This window comes from Daucus carota, chromosome 4 (assembly GCF_001625215.2).
Source record: "Daucus carota subsp. sativus chromosome 4, DH1 v3.0, whole genome shotgun sequence".
Classification (NCBI taxonomy): Eukaryota; Viridiplantae; Streptophyta; class Magnoliopsida; order Apiales; family Apiaceae; genus Daucus; species Daucus carota.
In genome coordinates, this window is record NC_030384.2 from 29,663,794 (window position 1) to 29,682,512 (window position 18,719).

General features: G+C 34.6%; 2 protein-coding genes across 2 annotated transcripts; one reads left to right on the forward strand and one right to left on the reverse strand.

The window, feature by feature from the left end:
• Positions 1–14,653: 14,653 nt before the first annotated feature.
• LOC108216109 (uncharacterized) lies at positions 14,654–15,421 on the forward strand. Its single transcript, XM_017388789.2, has one exon. The coding sequence runs from the start codon at positions 14,654–14,656 to the stop codon at positions 15,419–15,421; it is 768 nt and encodes a 255-aa protein (XP_017244278.1).
• Positions 15,422–15,686: 265 nt separating this feature from the next.
• On the reverse strand, positions 15,687–17,304 carry LOC108216107 (phenylcoumaran benzylic ether reductase POP1). The gene is made up of 5 exons (XM_017388788.2): positions 17,066–17,304; positions 16,755–16,889; positions 16,375–16,612; positions 16,061–16,264; positions 15,687–15,942 (listed from the first exon to the last, which is right to left on the reverse strand). The coding sequence occupies exons 1-5, from the start codon at positions 17,240–17,242 to the stop codon at positions 15,776–15,778; spliced, it is 921 nt and encodes a 306-aa protein (XP_017244277.1). The 5' UTR covers positions 17,243–17,304; the 3' UTR covers positions 15,687–15,775.
• Between the last annotated feature and the right edge of the window lie 1,415 nt (positions 17,305–18,719).

Sequence of the window (18,719 nt, forward strand, 5' to 3'; positions counted from 1 at the left end):
ATTATAAGAATTTTGAAATTTAACATACAAACAAGTATCACATTAATTAGTAAACAATAAAGTTATAACTTCCATCTCCCCAACTACTAATCAACTAACCATTTCATCATAGCAATTAATATATGCGAATATCATCACAGTATGAATTCTCGAAGTCTGCAACATGGATTTGCAAATTTTAAGTTTTTCCCTCATTATTAACAAAAGGAAATCTTAGATGGCACAAAATTCTGAAAACACCTACTTTGGGAGATTTAAAGTACTTGTTTCAGCTACTAGTGAAAGAAATACTCTCCAATTAAAGAATAATCATTAATATCTGCATGATCACAATCATAAAAAACTTTGAAATTGTATCGACAAACCGGTAGCTCTTTAAATACTAAACAACAAAATTAAATTCTTACATCCCCATCTACTACTACTCAACTAACATTTTCATCATATCATTTAATATATATAAATATCATCACAATATAAATTCTCGTAGTCTTCAATATGGAGTTGAAAATTTTCATATTTTTTTCTCATTTTAAATAAATATACTAAAGTACCAATTTCAGTTACTAGTGACGTAAATGCTCTCCAATTAGTAAATAATTTTAAATATTAACATGATCACAACCATAAAAAATTTAAATTTTATATACAAACAAGTAGCACTTTAAATACTAAACAATAAAGTTTTAAATTCTCACATCCCCAACTACTACTAATCAACTAACAGTTTCATCACATCAATTAATATATATGAATATCTCCCCAATATAAATTCTCGTACTCTTCAGTATGGTGTTGCAAGTTTTCATATTTGGGTCTCATTCTTAACACAAAGAAATTTTAGATGGCTCATAACTCTCAAAACATCTACTTTGGTAGCTTTAAGGTACCTATTTCAGCTACCAGTGATACAAATGCTCTCCAATTGGAGTATAATCTTCATCACCTAAACACAGTTCAAGACAACATTATTAGGGGTCCTACTTTTCAAAATCCATCTTCAAACATAATGTTTGGCTCATTTTCTGAAAATTATCCTATACCGACTCAGATTCCAATGGATGCAACCTTTTCAAACCAATTTTCACCCCAAAACATTGCATTTACCTCATTTTCTGCTGGTCAACAAAACTACATGGGTCCTTTTATGAGTGCTGGTGATTTCCAAATCACTCCAATTTCTGCTCTGCAACAAAACAACTCTGGTGGAATTAGTACTCTCATACCAAATGCAAGGTCGGATGGTGACCTTATCCCTCCTTGTCCTCAAATGAAGCAAATCAATCATTCCTCCTTCAACGGATCTCCAGGAATGGGTGTCGGGATTAATCATACTGGAACATCATCAAATGGAACTCATAATGCTAATAAGAAACCTATTGGTAGGTCAAGAAAGCGTTCCAGATCCGCTGCAATGGCGATTGGGTCATCCTCCAACAGCAGACCCAATAAGAGAATTCGATTTAGGTTCAGCCTCTGGAAAAATGAAGAACATGAAATCATGAAACAAGAAATACCAAAGTGAGTATTTTCTTACTTTATTGTACTTACATTTATTTATTGGCTTTAATTTTATTCTATAACTTTTTCTTTTTATATATAAGATTTTTATAGTTTTAGATTCATAACTGATCATAATTACGTGAATATTCTTAAAATAATTTGATTTTTTTTGTGTGTGTTCACATTTCGGTACTGTGGTTAAAGTGTATCCTTTTTTCGGTTGATTATATATGAAGTTTATATTTCTTAGATACTTGTTTTCAAAAATAAATAATTATTTATATAAAACCAAAATCTGAATATCTTGAAAAAACCATGTAATTTATTATATATAAAAATTATCACACAAATATAATTTTTGGGCCTCTATGTGTGTATGTGTGCCTCTCTCTTTATGTGGGTGTGGGTGGGGGTGGGGGGGGGGGGGTACATATTATAACTAGAATTGAAAAAATTATATTTCTTTAATCATATAAATAATTTGGTTTTGACATTTCAAACTTTTGTCTTTTGTACCATCTTATCAAATTTTGTTTTTTTTGATAATACAACTTAATTAGCTGATATTTTAAACAAATTGATCAAGATAGATAAGTATTTAATATTTAATATGTACATATATACATGTGTGTGTTATGAGCTTTTAATAATTAATAAATATATGAATGTTTCAGTCCCTAAATTTATATGCAATTTTTTTCAATCCTGCAGGTTCTTTCCTACATCAATCTTGGATACTTGCAAAAAGATTGCCGTAATGTTACCAGAGAAATCTATACGTGATGTATCAATGTACATCAGATCATTGGTTGTAAGTCACACTTCCAGTAATCTTATCTCATAATGAATTATAAGTTCTTAAACTTCATATTTTTCACCAAATTTTTCATAATTTCACTCCTTTTTTCGCTATAAAGATTGAAGAATGAAGTTGACATATGTTTCTTCCATAATAAACGATTAGAAAAGAGGTTTTTAATTATTTTACTGTATTACAACTGTAACACGCATTGCGCAAGTGTTGATCTCGTTAATCGTCCATTAAATCCAATATTGAAATCTAGACAAGTTTATGGGAATTTATTACATTATATCATTTAGATTCTATATTCTGAATTTCTTTTGGTAAAAGAAAGAAAGGAGATAGTATTATTTTCTTGTATTTTGAAATACTTTATACTCTTTTAGTAGCAAAACTTAATTTTTTCGCGCATAGCGCGATAGTTTGTCCAAGTTGTATTTCTCGTAGCGTTATAAATATTTTCATTGATAATATTGCTTGAACTTTAGGTATGTAATTAAGTTTAACATTTTCCATCACTTTTTTTCTATATAGACAAAAGGGATAGTGGAAGATATTTGGGACTGGGAGGATGCTTCACCCAGGACTGATTTGCGAGATTACCAGTTTTACCTACCAGATGACCCTGATGATCCTGATCTCGTTAATATTCGGTATGTGACTATTAACATCAATTTTGATTAACAATTGTTTTGCTCTGTGTATGTGATCCTTGTTTATATGAAGAAACAATAATACCCGTAATTGAACATTTCGACCATATAGTATAGTAGCAAAAAAAGATGACAATCAAATAATGTATTTATCTAAAGAAGTATAAACAATACAACTTCCATATATTACGCTTCTAGGTTACCGATTTTGATTTCAGTATATAAACTAGTTTGAAATTATTCAATCAATCTTTTTCAAATTATTATATATCTGAATTCTTAATTTGTACTCTTCTATCATAACAGGAAGACATTCAATGCTCGAGCTGGTGAGAATAGCATGGGATGAACCTCGTGATATGCAGTTGGTGCCATTCGCTTCAAGTTAAAATAATATACCAAGTAGTTTATCTATTTTGGTTTTGTGACAATAATGTGATAATAATAATAATCCTGTACTTGCAAGCTAAATACCTATCTTGGCTCTGCGAGTTGACAGTTTTTATTTGCTACCAAATGTCGTTAAGCTGTACTGACAAAAAACGGTCATTAAGCTGCAGCTGTCATCTTAGATAATAATAAGTTTATTACATGTCTGATTAGTTTATGTTGATTAAGTGTATACTTTATATGCATGTGTTACTGTGCAGCTCAATCTTTTTTTTTTTCCGGGTAAATGAGGGCGACACCTCGTGTGAATTATATATATGAGTTAATTGCAATTGGCACCCCTTTAGTTTCAGCATAATGCACATTGCACCTAATAGTTTTGGAAAATACACTTTGCAACCCCAGACTTTTAACCCGTAGACACTTTGCACCCTTTCCGTTAATTTCTACCGTTACTGTTAACTTTTGCAAGGGCATTTTGGGAAATTTAATTATATTTAATTAAAATCAGACCTTTATTTAAATTTTCTGACCATCTAAGCGATATTTTTCGGAAAAACTTAAAGAACAAAAGTTGTAGAGAATAAAAAGATCTTTTTAGAACAATAAGGTTCAAATTTTAAATAATTATTTAAAAATGATTGATCATTTTTACAAGATTGCTAATTTTTGAATTTTTTTAGAATAATTATAAAAAGAATTACGAAAATTTTGAACCTTATAGTTCTAAGAAGATCTTTTTATTCTCTACAACTTTCGTTCTTTAAGCTTTTCCGAAAAATATCGTTTAGATGGTCAGAAAATTTAAATAAAGGTCTAATTTAAATTAAATATAATTATATTTCCCAAAATGCCCCTGCAAAAGTTAACGGTAATGGCAGAAATTAACGGAAATGGTGCAAAGTGTCTACGGGTTAAAAATCTGGGGTTGCAAAGTGTATTTTTCAAAACTATTATGTGCAATGTGCATTATGCTGAAATTAAAAGGGTGTCAATTGCAATTAACTCTAAATAAAAATAAAAAATACAACCTGGGGAGAAAATCACACCCCGGGACAAAACCAGATTTCTCGAAACAACCTTCAAGAAATCAACACAACTACAGCTACCTACATAAAAGCGTCCAAATAAAATTACAAGCAGAGAAAATAATAAAACAAGTCATGTTGGACACATCAACTTTACTCCATCAAAACAATCTAAAAAAACCGGACCCCACACTACACTTCCAGAGAACCACCTTGACAAGCCCCTGTCCAGATTAACACCTCCCTCACCATACGACCACTTAACCACCTCCTGTTCAGACTCCACACCTGAATACCACAAATCGAACAGAAATCCCAATATTGAACACAATCAAGCGCCTGGAGATAAATCAGCATGAACAACGGCATTAAAAAACTCCTCGACATTAACACAACAAAAGCCAAGAACAACCACTCCCTGATATTAAGAAAATTTAACATGCACATGTCTTGTATCAAACCCACTTTGGATCCAAGGAAGCTCCTATACTGTGCAGCTCATTCTTTAATAATCAACTCAAAAGAAAACATAATATACCATATGGATTTTATTTATCACACAGAATTTTACAGGAAGGATATATTAAAAAATTAATTCAAATATATTACTAAATTTATTCAAGTATATCTCAAAATTAATTCAGGTATGTCGCTTTATTATATCATGCATTCTACTTTACATTGATCCAAGCAAAAGGATTTATATAAAAACATCAATACACATGTGTCATGTGAAAAACTAAAGCATCCATGCCCTGCCCAAAGAACGTGTATATAAGAAAATCGATTTACGTACACCATGAACAATATTGAAGTATTTAGAGAATTTAATATTGACCAAAGCAGAATTCAAGTATTAAAATACTTGATCATAATTCCACTCTTAAACTAATATTCATGAAAATAGCTTATTTAGCCCGCTGATTCCACCACTAACATAATGAGATCTTTAAGATCTAACATATATATATACATAAATATGTGTGTGTGAAACGAAAATCAATATTTAATAGAAAATTAAAAATATCATTGATTGTTGTAGTTATATATAGTGATTATCATCCACATCTCAATCTACAACTAGACCAAACTCCACCAACTATTAGTCCTGCTTCGACCACCCCCACCCCCATTGTCACCCATGCCGCCCCATCCCACATCGCAGTCCCTCTGTTCCACCCAACAACCGCCCATCCCAACCCAACCCTATCTTTTCCTAGCACCCGTTTTTTACTCCCCTCCCCCCGTTCCCTTCCTCGATCCCCACCTTTCTTCTCACTCAGGAGATTTCTCTTCTTCTCTCCGGAGACCACATCTTTTCTCTATTACTTCAACGAGCTCACCATTTTTTCTAATCTATGCAATTTTCGACTAACTATATGCACTTATTATTATAATTTTAAATAAATCAATTAAAGCCTCTCTAGTTGTCATGAATCGTCCAAATTTGGTGACGACATGAATCATTCATGGTGGCCGAATCAACGGTCGTGGTGGTGGTTCGAAGTTGACTTGTATATATATATATGTGATGACTTTTGTGTTATGTATACACTCACGAAATGCAAAGTAAAGAGCTCTGAATATGAAATGTAAAGTTGTGTCACATTACAGAGAGAACTCAGCTTTATACAAGCTGTTGAAAATGTAACAAACTCCTATACACACAGATACTATATATCTATATTCTGTTATATGTAAAGTACTATTATGCCCTGTGATAATACTCAGTTTAACACTCCCCCTCAAGCTGAGCTGAGGTTGAAGCTCCAAGCTTGGACAGGAGGTAAGACTGTTGATGTGCTGGCAGCTGTTTAGTCAGAATATCAGCAAGTTGTTCATGAGAAGGCACATGACAAGTGTGCAGTTCACCAGATTTCAGTTTGTCCCGAATGAAGTGACAGTCTATTTCCACATGCTTAGTACGCTCGTGCAGAACAGGATTAGCTGCTAGAGAGATTGCAGCTTGATTATCACAGTACAGTGCAGTGGAAGGTAAAGACTTGATCCCCATGTCCTTGAGCAATGCATGTAACCAGGTGATCTCACATGCTGTCATTGCCATTGAGCGATATTCAGCCTCTGCTGTTGATCTTGCCACAACTGCTTGCTTTTTACTTTTCCATGAAATAGGAGATGAACCAAGGAGGATGCAAAACCCAGTTGTAGAACGTCTAGTAGTTGGACAACTCGCCCAATCACTGTCACAGAAGGCTTGGAGTTGTACTGCAGACGAAGATGCCAGCAAAATACCTTGTTGGGACGTGCCTCGGAGATACCTGAGCAGTTTTTTAGCAGCCTGCATATGAGTAGTTGTAGGTTGGTGCATAAACTGACTCAAGACATGTACAGCAAATGTGATGTCAGGTCGAGTCACCGTCAAGTAAATCAGCTTGCCCAAAAGACGTTGATAATCAGTAGGATTAGGCAAAGGATCTCCTGTATTTGGAGTGAGCTTTAAGTGACAGTCAAGTGGAACCTTCACTGATGTAGCTGAGTCCATGTGAAATTCTTTTAACAAATCTCTCACATACTTCCTTTGAGACACAAAAAATCCTGCTGAACTCCGTTCAATTTCCAGGCCAAGGAAATAGTTCACATTGCCAAGATCTTTCATGTGAAACACATTAGACAACATCTTCTTCAGATTGACAATCTCAGATTCTGTGTCACCAGCAATAAGAATGTCATCAACATAAATGAGTACCAATGTAGAGGAAGATGCTGTGATGATAGTGAACAAACTTGCATCACTTTGTGATTGAACATAACCCAGTGAAATTAGAGTGTCTGATAATTTCTTGAACCAATTCCGAGGCGCTTGCCTGAGACCATACAGGCTTTTCAAGAGTTTGCACACCCAATGAATATCTGAACTTACATTCATCTTTGCTGATTGACCAGTTTTAATTCTACTGCCATAAGACGTATAACCTTGAGGCAACGTCATGTACACATCTTCATCCAAGTCTCCATAGAGGAACGCATTCGTAACATCCATTTGAACTACAATCCAATTATACACAGCAGCTACAGCCAGTAAAGCTCGAACAGTAGACATTTTTGCAACAGGTGCAAAAGTCTGTTCATAATCGATACCATACTGCTGCTTACATCCCAACACCACAAGTCTGCTCTTATATCGTTCAACACTTCCATCAGCTTTGAATTTAGTTTTGAAAAGCCACATACAACCAATTGGTTTCTTATCAGGTGGAAGAGGAACAATGGCCCATGTGCCATTACGTTCTAGAGCATCAAGTTCAAGATTCATTGCTGCAACCCAATGATCATGCTGTACTGCATCAGCAAATGTTTTAGGATCTGCAGATGTTGAAATAGTAGCCAGAAAACAACTGAACTCTTGTGAAATAACATGATCAGCAGACTGTGCTATGTTAGCAGCTTTAGTAGGTATAGTAGCATAGTCTTGTAGCCAAGATGGAGGTTTACTCTGTCTACCAGTGCGCCTGAGTGGTATATCCACAGTATTGGTGGATGTGTCTGGCTCAGATGCATTGCTAGTTGCAGAAATGGGCACAAATTCATCAATGTCAACAAAAGAAGACACTGGTGGTGCAGTGAGTGACATAGGCAATGGTAGAATATAGGGTGTTTCACAGGACTTGTTCAGTGGAAAAACTGTCTCATGAAATTTTGCATCACGAGATACAAATGTAGTATGATCAATCAGACTCAAGAATTTGTAACCCTTTTTACCTGTTGGATATCCCAAAAACACACAAGGAATGGCTTTGGCTTCAAATTTATCTGATGAAGTAGAAGGATTAGCCACAACTGCCAAGCAACCAAAAATTCTGAATTCACTGTAATCAACCTTCTCTTTAAACAAAACTTCATAAGGAATTTTGTATTCCAAAGCTGATGTAGGCAGTCTGTTCATTATGTAGACAGCAGTCATGATACAATCACCCCAGAATTCCAAGGATAAACCTGACTGAAATTTTAAGGCTCTTGAGAGCTCCAAAATTTGTCTGTGTTTGCGTTCTACTCTGGAGTTCTGCTGAGGTCTGTGAGGACAAGAAGTCTGGTGTGTTATCCCATGCTGCTGATAGAAAGCATTTGCACCAGAATCTGAGAATTCTGGAGCATTGTCTGAGCGCAGAGTTTTCACAGTAATGCCAAAGTGATTATAAACATAGTTAAAAAATGTATTAAATTTCTCTAAGAAGTCTGACTTATGCTGCATGAGGTAAATCCAAGTCATTCTTGTATGATCATCAACCAGAGTCAAGAAATAACGATATTTGCCCCGTGTGCAGACTCTGTATGGACCCCAAGTGTCCAAGTGGACAAGATCAAATGATTTTGCAGCATGACTATCACTCAGATTGTAAGGTAATTTTGTGAATTTGGCTGCAGGACAAGTCAAACACACCTTCTCTGTTGATTTAGTAACCACATCTTTCAGTTGTGAAATATGCTGTATTGTACTTTTAGAGGCATGGCCCAATCTTTGATGCCAGACAGTGTAATCATGTTCAGATGAAACAATTTTCTGAGCAGCATTCAATTCCTTTTGTTGAGATAAGACAGACCTGTCTGAAATACAGTACAAACCATTTTCAATGACCCCAACAGCAAGTACTTGATTATCAGCCTTTCTCAGAATTTCACAATCAGAAGGATTGAATTTCACATAACATGAATTATCTTGTGCCAGCCTGTGAATAGAAAGCAGATTATGCTTGAAAGAAGGCACATACAAGACTTCCTTAAGTACAAGACCATTTTTCAGTTGTAATGATCCAATATGTGATATCTCTGCACTGTGATTATTTGGCAGTTTGATAACACTATTTGGAGGGGCCTTTCTAACATCAACAAGATTCTGCAGATATGCTGTCATGTGGTCTGTAGCACCACTATCAATTATCCAGGTCAAGGAACTACACTTAGCAGTTGACAAGCAACAAGTCACCATTCCTGAGAAGGAGTCATCTAATTCTTCATCTGTTTCATTGCCTGTGTTAGGCAAAAGCTTAAGTAACTGTTCTAATTGTTGAGATGTCAAATTGACAGTGTCTGAAGCCTGTGATGAGACACTGGCCTGAGCATTGTTGCTCATTTTCTTATTTCCATTCCATTTAGGAGCAGCTGAACCTTGTGACTTGAAATTAGGCTTAGGTTTATGCTTATCATGCCATTTCGGATAGCCAATTTTAGTCCAACACCTCTCAGCAGTATGACCTTTTTTATGACAAATTACACATTCTAAAATCCTGTTTCCTTGACTAGTGTTCTGACTCAACATTGCTGCACTCTCAAAATCAGTAGCACAGTTTAACACTTCTCTCTGTGATTCCTCTTGCTGTATAGCTGCACAAGCAACTTCAACAGTAGGAAGTGGAATCATCATTAACAACTGGCTACGCTGTGGAGCATATATCTCATTTAATCCATTTAAGAACTGAAAAAGCTTTGCCTCTTCTTTGAATGTTGTAAGAGTACTCATCAATTTGACAATATCAGGATTTACAGTTGCAACCACAGGCAAAACATTCAGTGAATCAATTTCATCCCAAACACAAGTTAGGGCAGTATAATACTCAGCAATTGAAGATTTGTTCTGTTTCAACTCAAACAAATCCTTATTCAACTTATATTTACGAGATCCATTAGTCAACATAAAACGTTTCTCCAACAAACTCCAGATTTCACAAGCAGATTCAACATATAGAATAGAATTGCGAATTGCTTCAGAAACATTGTTGTGGAGCCAAGAAATTACCAGAACATTACACGTATCCCACTGCAAAGCATCAGTTTCATCTGTTGTGCTGCGTAGAATCGTGCCATTAACAAATCCGAGCTTCCTTTTCGAAGCTAATTGGATCTCAATAGAGCGCTTCCATGAACGATAATCAATCGCACCTTGAAGCTTCGGTACAACAACCGATGTAGGTCCATCTGAAGGATGTAAAAATAGTGGATTTTGCAGATCAGCAAACGTAAAACGTGCTCCCGCCATTAAAACTCAACTGTAAGCTTCAAGAAGATTACGCAGAGAAGAGAAAGATGAAATTTGCACTCGATCTGTATATACAAAGCTCTGATACCATGATGACTTTTGTGTTATGTATACACTCACGAAATGCAAAGTAAAGAGCTCTGAATATGAAATGTAAAGTTGTGTCACATTACAGAGAGAACTCAGCTTTATACAAGCTGTTGAAAATGTAACAAACTCCTATACACACAGATACTATATATCTATATTCTGTTATATGTAAAGTACTATTATGCCCTGTGATAATACTCAGTTTAACAATATGTATGTTGGGTTTTACTCCATTAAAAACCTTCTTAGAGTACAAACTACAAACTAAACTAAAATTAAATAATATCTATATTGTATTGAAATATAGTACATATGGTATACTATTTGATCGTTGCGAGATGAAGAAAAATACAGTGAAGTCAGATTTCAAAATATGTTCACCGATTGATGAGAAAATTCAAATTAAAAACAGAGGGAATTTTATGGATCATGTGTCAGAGGATGTGTATTAATTGGTGTGTGATGACTTCTAGGGAGCCATTAATTAAAAATGATGAGGAATCACTAAATATAAACGTTACAATTACTTAGTTTCTAAATTTTCAAACTTTGTTCCCGGTGGAGCCCACAAATATGCAAAAATTTAATGAATGACCATATAGGATGTACTAAGAGCAAGTCCAATGCTAGATGCTATATATCTATTTCTATTGCTATAATATAGCATCAAAAAGTGTTTTTTGGTGCTAAAATAAAACTTGCACTCCAATGCTAAGTTCTATAACTTGTTTCAAATTTAACCAACTCATTAACTTTTACCTAACTTTTATATATAACCAACTCTTTAACTTTAATTACCTAACTCATTAACTCATTAAATAGTTTCCAATTTCTATTTATTGATGATGTGGCAACATGGATGTATCCATCCTTGGTTTCAAATATAGAACCATGGATGCATCCAAATATGGCACCCTTTTGGAGTTGAGTTTTTTTACCTTTGATGCTATAATATAGCAATAGAACCAAGTATAGCATTGCATTGGAGTTGCTCTAATAAGAGATCCATATGTCTTGTAATTAACATGTAATATATAAAAATATTTTATATAGAGTATTAATCGAATAACTATATGTCAAGCAATATATTTTGCATATATGCAAACCCCCCCACCCCACCCCATCCCACCCCACCCCACCCCACCCCACCCCACCCCATACATAATTTTCTTGTCAAGCTACAAAGGATAATTAAAAAGTAAAGATAAATAAGTAGTAATTGAATTTCTTGGTTCTTTTTATATATATATTCAAGATTTTTTTAGATAAACAAATTTTTTTGAATGATAAAAAAGGAATCATTTGAAGTGCAACTAAATAAGAAAACTAACACGTTAGATGTAGCCAAGTGGATCAGTGGATTTAAAAAAAAAAAGTGGATCAGTGGATTGTGAATCCACCACACGCGAGTTCAATTCTCGTCGTTCGCTTAATTCTTTTTTTGTATTAAGATTATTAATTTTTTTAATAAATAATTTACGACAAAAGGATTTTTTTAGTACTCTGAAATAAAGAAAGTAAAATATAAGATTGACACAGAGAAAATAAACTATTACTCCCTCTGTTTGGATATATTAGTCTCTTGGCTTTTTTGCAGGCTATTTTAAGAGTTTTGGCCGCACACCTAAAATTATAATTTTTAAAATTATCTTTTTTTTGAATAAAAATATTAGTGATATACTTTTATTCACAAAAGAAAAAAATTTTAAAATAATAATTTTATGTGTGCGGTCAAATCTCTTAATTGTGCGTGCAAAAAAGTCAAACGACTATTAAATGCAAACAGAGGGAGTATTTGACTATCTTATAAGATAAGGCTTGCGATTATGATTCAAGGATCAATATCTTATATAACGTTCAAGCGCTCAAAGTAATACTTGAAATACGAAACTAGCGATGACAACGGGTCAGATTGGTTCGGATTTCGTATGATCCAAATCCGATCTAATATGTTCGGTTCGGGTTTAGTTTCGGATATCGAAAATGAATATCGATCTATCAACGTTTTTCAGATTTCGGTTCGAATTCGGGTTAAATTCATATCTTTTAAAATAATTAATTAAAATAAACAAATCTATATTATTATAACAATATGATAGATAACAAGTATTTTTTAGTGTTAAGAATACAAAAATTATAGCTAACAAAAGGTTGGTGCAATGATTGAGGTTTTGAGTTTGCTAAATATAGGCCAAGGATGTGATTCACTCTTAGTGTGCACGTGTTTTTAACCAAAAAAAAAATAATGAGTATTCTATATATTTATGTAGTTCAATACTAGCGGCAAATATATTAAATTTAATTATGAGGAATTATCCAACTTATCGGTTCTAACCATTAGATCTAATTATTTGACGTATATAAGTTTATTATTGTTATAAAATTGTGTAAAATATAAATTTATATATAATTCATGATATATATATGTATATGCTATTGGATTTTTTTTGGAGTTTTGGGTTCAGATCTAGTTTGGAACTGATTTCAGTTTGGTATATATATTTAAGATCTGTATCCAGATCCAAACTCTTTCGAGTCTGAAAAAAGATCCAAATTCAAATTTGAAAATCAGATTCAAAAAGTTCAAATGGAAACGAGTCAGCTATCCATCAAGTTGGATAAAATTGTCATTCCTATCTAAGGCATAATTTTTTTCGAATACTACGCACCAACTCTTGATTATACCATATAAATTCATTATATAAAATATCATCACGGTATGAAATTCTATTAATTTTCATAGTTGAGTTGTAATTATGAGACCGTTTGTCTCACCTTATTTTTCAGAATTAAGAATTTATTTCTGAAAAAACACACATAAAATTATTCTTTTTTCTGAAATAAATCCTTACTTTTTTTTTTATCAAATAATGAATATGAAACACCTCCTTAACATTTATATCCAAAAATTATATATATATATATGAGCGCTCAGGTTTGTGCCATATATTCTGCATACAAAGTAATAATTTAACCCGACAAAAGTAACTAGTTTTATAAGTTTGTAACTTGATCATGCGGTCAGTATATATGTTTAGCCTGAGCAGAGTTGGATGGTAGTTTATCCTCTATTGTTTTGAAAAAATATTTGAATATATACTCATTTATAAGAGATATATAAGTCTAAATTATATAAAAACAAAATATATTTGAGTTTGTTAATTTAATTATTCGTCACCACCATTCACTTGGTTTATAACTTTCTTTTTTAATTCTTCTTGGGGTCTTGCACTTATTTAGACATATCCATGAAACGTCGCGAGCTCCGTGGCTCAACTGAGAAATTTTGGTATACTCGTTTGGTATTTTTTTTTTTTAATATTGTAAAATATTCATGCATATTAATGAAACTATTATCTTAACATTAGTTCTTTAACAGAAATAGCCAAGGAAACCTCGAACTCAGACATGATGATATACCGTCCACAATCATTCCTGGCAGTGGATGAAGATCCGGAAGAATCCGGTAAATAACGTCTTGTCCAAATAGTATAATAGCATAACTGAAAAAACAAAAATGGTGTCACAGCAGCTAATGATTAGAATCTTATTTTAGTACAAATTTATTAAATATAAACTAAAATATTTTTGAGGATGGATATGTTTGTGGATCCTCATCATGGACTTAGATGCGGCTTACTAAAGAGACGTATGTCAACTATTGGCTATTGAACTTGTTTGGAATTTTATGAAACCTGTCCAGAGTTTTGATGAGGTTATAGTGTGCCCGAGATGAATTGAGTGGGATCGAGACGTACTCCTAATAGATAATGTCATCTATCTACTGATGAGTGATAATAATATTTAGAGGTGCATGATGTGCCTAGTTTCTGTTTGGTCTGTATTTCCTATTATTTGATCACAAGCCATGATTAAGTGCTTTTCTAAATCTGAACTAAGTATGGACAGGAGTCACAGGACAAATCCAAAAAGAAACTGAGGACATCCAGATTCCCTCAGATACCTACAAAAGCAAACTTCCTGAAGGATACATTTTCAAAAATTAAATTTAATATAACAAGTAGAATATTGAAGCCTGCATGCCCTTGGAGAGTGACCAAAGTATAATTCCCACTCAAACTTTGTCATCTCTGTACTTCATTCCACATTCACTTTTTCCAGCTTTAGTATACTTGATCAGAACGCTCTTCTTACAGATCATATATAAGCATTCAGGCCTCGCATCTAGGCCGATATGACGATGGAAGAAAAGTCCATCACCATGCATCAAACTCACTCAGATGAAGACGACGAAGAAACTGTTTCCCTTTGTGATCTTCCAATATATAGCGAAAGCCCCAAGGCCAAAAACGACAATGATCAGATGTCATCATCCGTGGAACAGCCTGATCAATTCGAGTTCTTTAGTGAGGAATGGAGTGGCCTGGTACCATCTCCAATTGACAATTTTCTCTTTTGTGGAAAGCTCATTGTAAACAAAGGTTACAAGCAATCCGTCGTCTCTGAAACTCCACACAAGCTTAGGGAAAGCACAAAAGAGCGTGCACAAGAAAATCAAAGGGGCCTGCAATGGAACTTAAATGCAAGAACATCAAAATCGCGTGATCAAAAAGGTAAATGCAAGAAGAAAAATGATTCTGGTTATGCTCAAGCACCAAGTTCTAGCTCTGCATCAATGAGTAATGGTATAATAACTCGTAAAAATGATAATTTGGCAAATAGGATTACAATCTTGAAGTCGCCTACTAGGTCGAGGTGGTTCGTGTTCCTTTTTAGATCAAAGAGGGATCTGACAGACATGGAGACCAGAGAAACAATGCAAAGGCACAACAACAAAATTATGTTGCAGCAGTCACAGGTTGTCTCTGGGAAGATTGCGAACAGCAAGAGCAGAGGAATCAGATGGTGGAAGCTAATTCGTTTATTGGGTTGTGATAACCTCCACCGTGCAGACGCTGTGATCAAGTCCTCGTACAGTCGTGCTCCACTAATTCGCGAATGATTGTTTTACGAGCAGTTTCATCAGCAAAATTATTAATAAATACTTTATCATTATTTGTTCCGGGTTTGCAGTTATAATACCTATGTAATATGCAACTACTATGTGTATATAAGATTGTTTTTTTACGACGAAGGGATTTTAGTTAGCCTATACTCTTTCTCTGATATTCTGAAGAGATTTAAAATTTGGTCTCATTCGGTCAATAATACTTTCATGTCACGTTTCTTAGAAATGAGGATATGCAGTGATAGCTAATAAGCAATGGTGGAAGAACAATCTCATAATCATAACTTTTATTGAACAAGAGGACTTATTTTGAAGTGACATTAAACATAGTTACAATAGGGACTTGATTCACACAAATTGGTTGAGATACTCGTCCACAGTTGTGTATTTGACATCCGGGTAAAGTGCTGAAGCCTCCACACCGAATGATGGCTCAATCTCAAAGTTTGTCTGATCTCCATTCACAAATGCAGAATGACCGATGGATAGCAGCACATTGATCGGAACAGGGGACTCTGCAGAGGATAAGAATGTAGGACAATTAAAACATATTACACATCAGCTGTTCCAAGATCAGTTAGATAATGATTAATTTTAATCATGAGATGATAAAAAAAAAACATGTTTCTTCACCTTTGATGTTCTTCAGAACTTGCTCTTCTGGAACATAAATTTTCTCGAGAGTTTTGCCTATCTTCTTCTCCCACAAAGACAGAACGTCGTTGAAGGAAAGTGTGTTGTGGGGTGGCCTAATATAGAGAATTTTGTTCAGGGTTCGCGGGTCATCAACAGCTTTTATAGTGTAGGTTGCGATGTCTTCTTCCTTGTTAAATGCCACTGTGAACTCAAATCAAAACTGGTGTTAATCCTTATGCAAGGAACATTCCATTTATGCAGCAAGTATATCTATTAAGTTCAACAAAATAGCTCAGAAGAGCGAAGATAACCTTTTGGAGTTCCGTCGCCTAATATAATTGCCTTATCTCTTGGAGGAGCTGCGGCTCCTGTCTGGGCCAGATTTGGTAAAAAATAGCCAGCAAAAAAGTTGCAAGCTAAATAGGTGAACGGAACTCCTGAAGCCTCAACAGCTCTGCGGAATTGTGCCTTGAAGGCAAATCCTGACTTTGCTGGTTCAACAGCATTGACTCGATCCACATCTTGCCCAAACTCAGAAGGGAAAAACCTCTGCAACAAGCAAATAACAAAGTTGAGCATGATTGAATAGCCCACGTGGTGGGTTTATCCTCTGTTGTCCCGAGACACCCGGGTTTCACTCTCTCACTCAGTCCGAAAAGTATTAGGACATTATCTAACATACTAAACATACCTTAACGTTACCAGCTTCTACTATAGCAGCAAGAAGCTTGTCCTGATCAGCCAACTGTCCGTTACCTAGTGACGAGATCACCACATCCACTTGCTTTATCGCCTTCACCAAACTCACGTGATCAAACAAATCTCCCTGTCACAATATATCAATATCATCAGAATCAAGCAATAAAAAGTCATTTCCTTAACATAATGTCGAAAGTTTAAGTCTCACTTCACTCGGGTCACATGTATGCCTGAGTATTTAAATTTCCGCAAAAGCTTAAAGCAATATTATTAGTTAAAAACAGGAGTAGGAAAATGGAGTACATGGACAAAAGTGACTCCCAAAGACTTAAAGCTATCAATGAGTTGCGACTTAGAAGGATCAGCTAGAGTCGCTTCTCGAACGAGCACAAACGTGGGATGTCCCAGCTTTGCGCTAGCTTCGACGATGAACTTTCCCATGTATCCGGTGCCTCCGACGATCAGAATCTTGGTTGCCATTTTTTTTCGACAAAAAATATATATCTTATGTAAGTTTATCTCGCTTGAATATGAAAATAAATCGCAACTCCTTTGTATTTATAATGCAAGAGTTGATAAGTTAGCATGATCAACTTGGCCCTTTTTCTACTCATAAAAAAAAAAGACTCGGTCTCTTTGAATATTGTAAGCAACTAAGCATTGACCTTGCAAGCAAGATTAGTCAAGGTATAGAAAAGGCTAGGTAACGTATAAACAGGGGAGATGCGAGAGCTGCATACGTCATGGATGACTTCAAGTCGGTAAACCAGATCGAAAAAATGACAAGTAAATTATTTTTTTCTTGAACTGAGCCGGACCGAAATTAGATTATAGATCGAACCGGAACTGAATAAAAAAATTATTCAAAAAAACCTGTTTTATTGTTATAATCAAACTCATGAATCAAATATTAATCATTTAATCAACAATTCAACATAGTCACAGTCTCACACATAGCAGAGAGTTTAACATAAAGTTCGAACAAAGAAAAAGAAGCAAGGATGCAACTGGTTGGCAGTAGCCATCACTTTAAGCTCCGTAAGCAACTCTAACAATAACAGTATACAAGCTTTTTAGTCATTTTTTGCATGATCCGGAGCTTACATACACTCCAACAAGCTCCTTACCGCTCCTCAAAATCTAAGGAGCTTCATTTGTTTCTTCAATGGTGAGGAGGATATGTTCCATCCGAACTCATTTTATATTCTTTTCTCTCTCTTCAATATACTGATTAGTACAAGTAAATTCGGGATTACCAAATTTTTGTTGATAAAAGTGGTATTCTTGCTAATTCAAATTAGGACAGAATTATCAACAGAAAAAACTGTCACTAATATCCTCATTGGTAAAGTTTTCGCAAGAAAATATGTATTCGATGGTAATGTTACAACCGATTAACAACGGATTGAGAGGTTGTTGACTTTAAAGAGAAATCCAATATCCAACGGATATTCCGTTGTTAACTTGCCAACATACATTAAACTGTTAGTAATGTGCTAACAACAGTTTCCAACCACCATTACACTGGTAAATTTACTAATAGAATGAATCACTACAAGGAATTGATCTTTATGCGACCGCATCCCGTCACTGAAAGTAGTTGTGCAAAAACTGGTCGCTGATGTGCACTGTTGCGACCACTATATATCGACGACCGAAATAGTCGCGACTGCCTTCAGCGACCGAGCTGGTCGCTAATCTGAGTCGGCATCATTTTTTGCCAATCCACATGTCAGCGACCACATCAGCGACAAATTGGCATCGTTAAACTTTGCGACGAATTATAGCGACAAAAATATGCATCATTGTTTTCGGCCACAGACACCTTTTCTTAATTCAATACAAATTATATCTTTTGTTTGCATGTTTATGATTCCTATTCTTAATCGAAAACAAATCATGACTATCAATTTCAATTCTAGAACTATATAAATTTATAGAAAAATATAAATTATAT

What these genes read in the sequence shown, in the direction of transcription:
- LOC108216109 (XM_017388789.2), top strand. Translation starts at nt 14,654, where the DNA reads ATGACGATGGAAGAAAAGTCCATCACCATGCATCAAACTCACTCAGAT.
- LOC108216107 (XM_017388788.2), bottom strand. Translation starts at nt 17,242, where the DNA reads ATGGCAACCAAGATTCTGATCGTCGGAGGCACCGGATACATGGGAAAG. An exon ending in TAGAAGCTGGTAACGTTAAG is followed by an intron (nt 16,613 to 16,754) that starts GTATGTTTAGTA and finishes TGCTTGTTGCAG; the next exon opens with AGGTTTTTCCCTTCTGAGTT. An exon ending in AGTTCTGAAGAACATCAAAG is followed by an intron (nt 15,943 to 16,060) that starts GTGAAGAAACAT and finishes TATCCTCTGCAG; the next exon opens with AGTCCCCTGTTCCGATCAAT.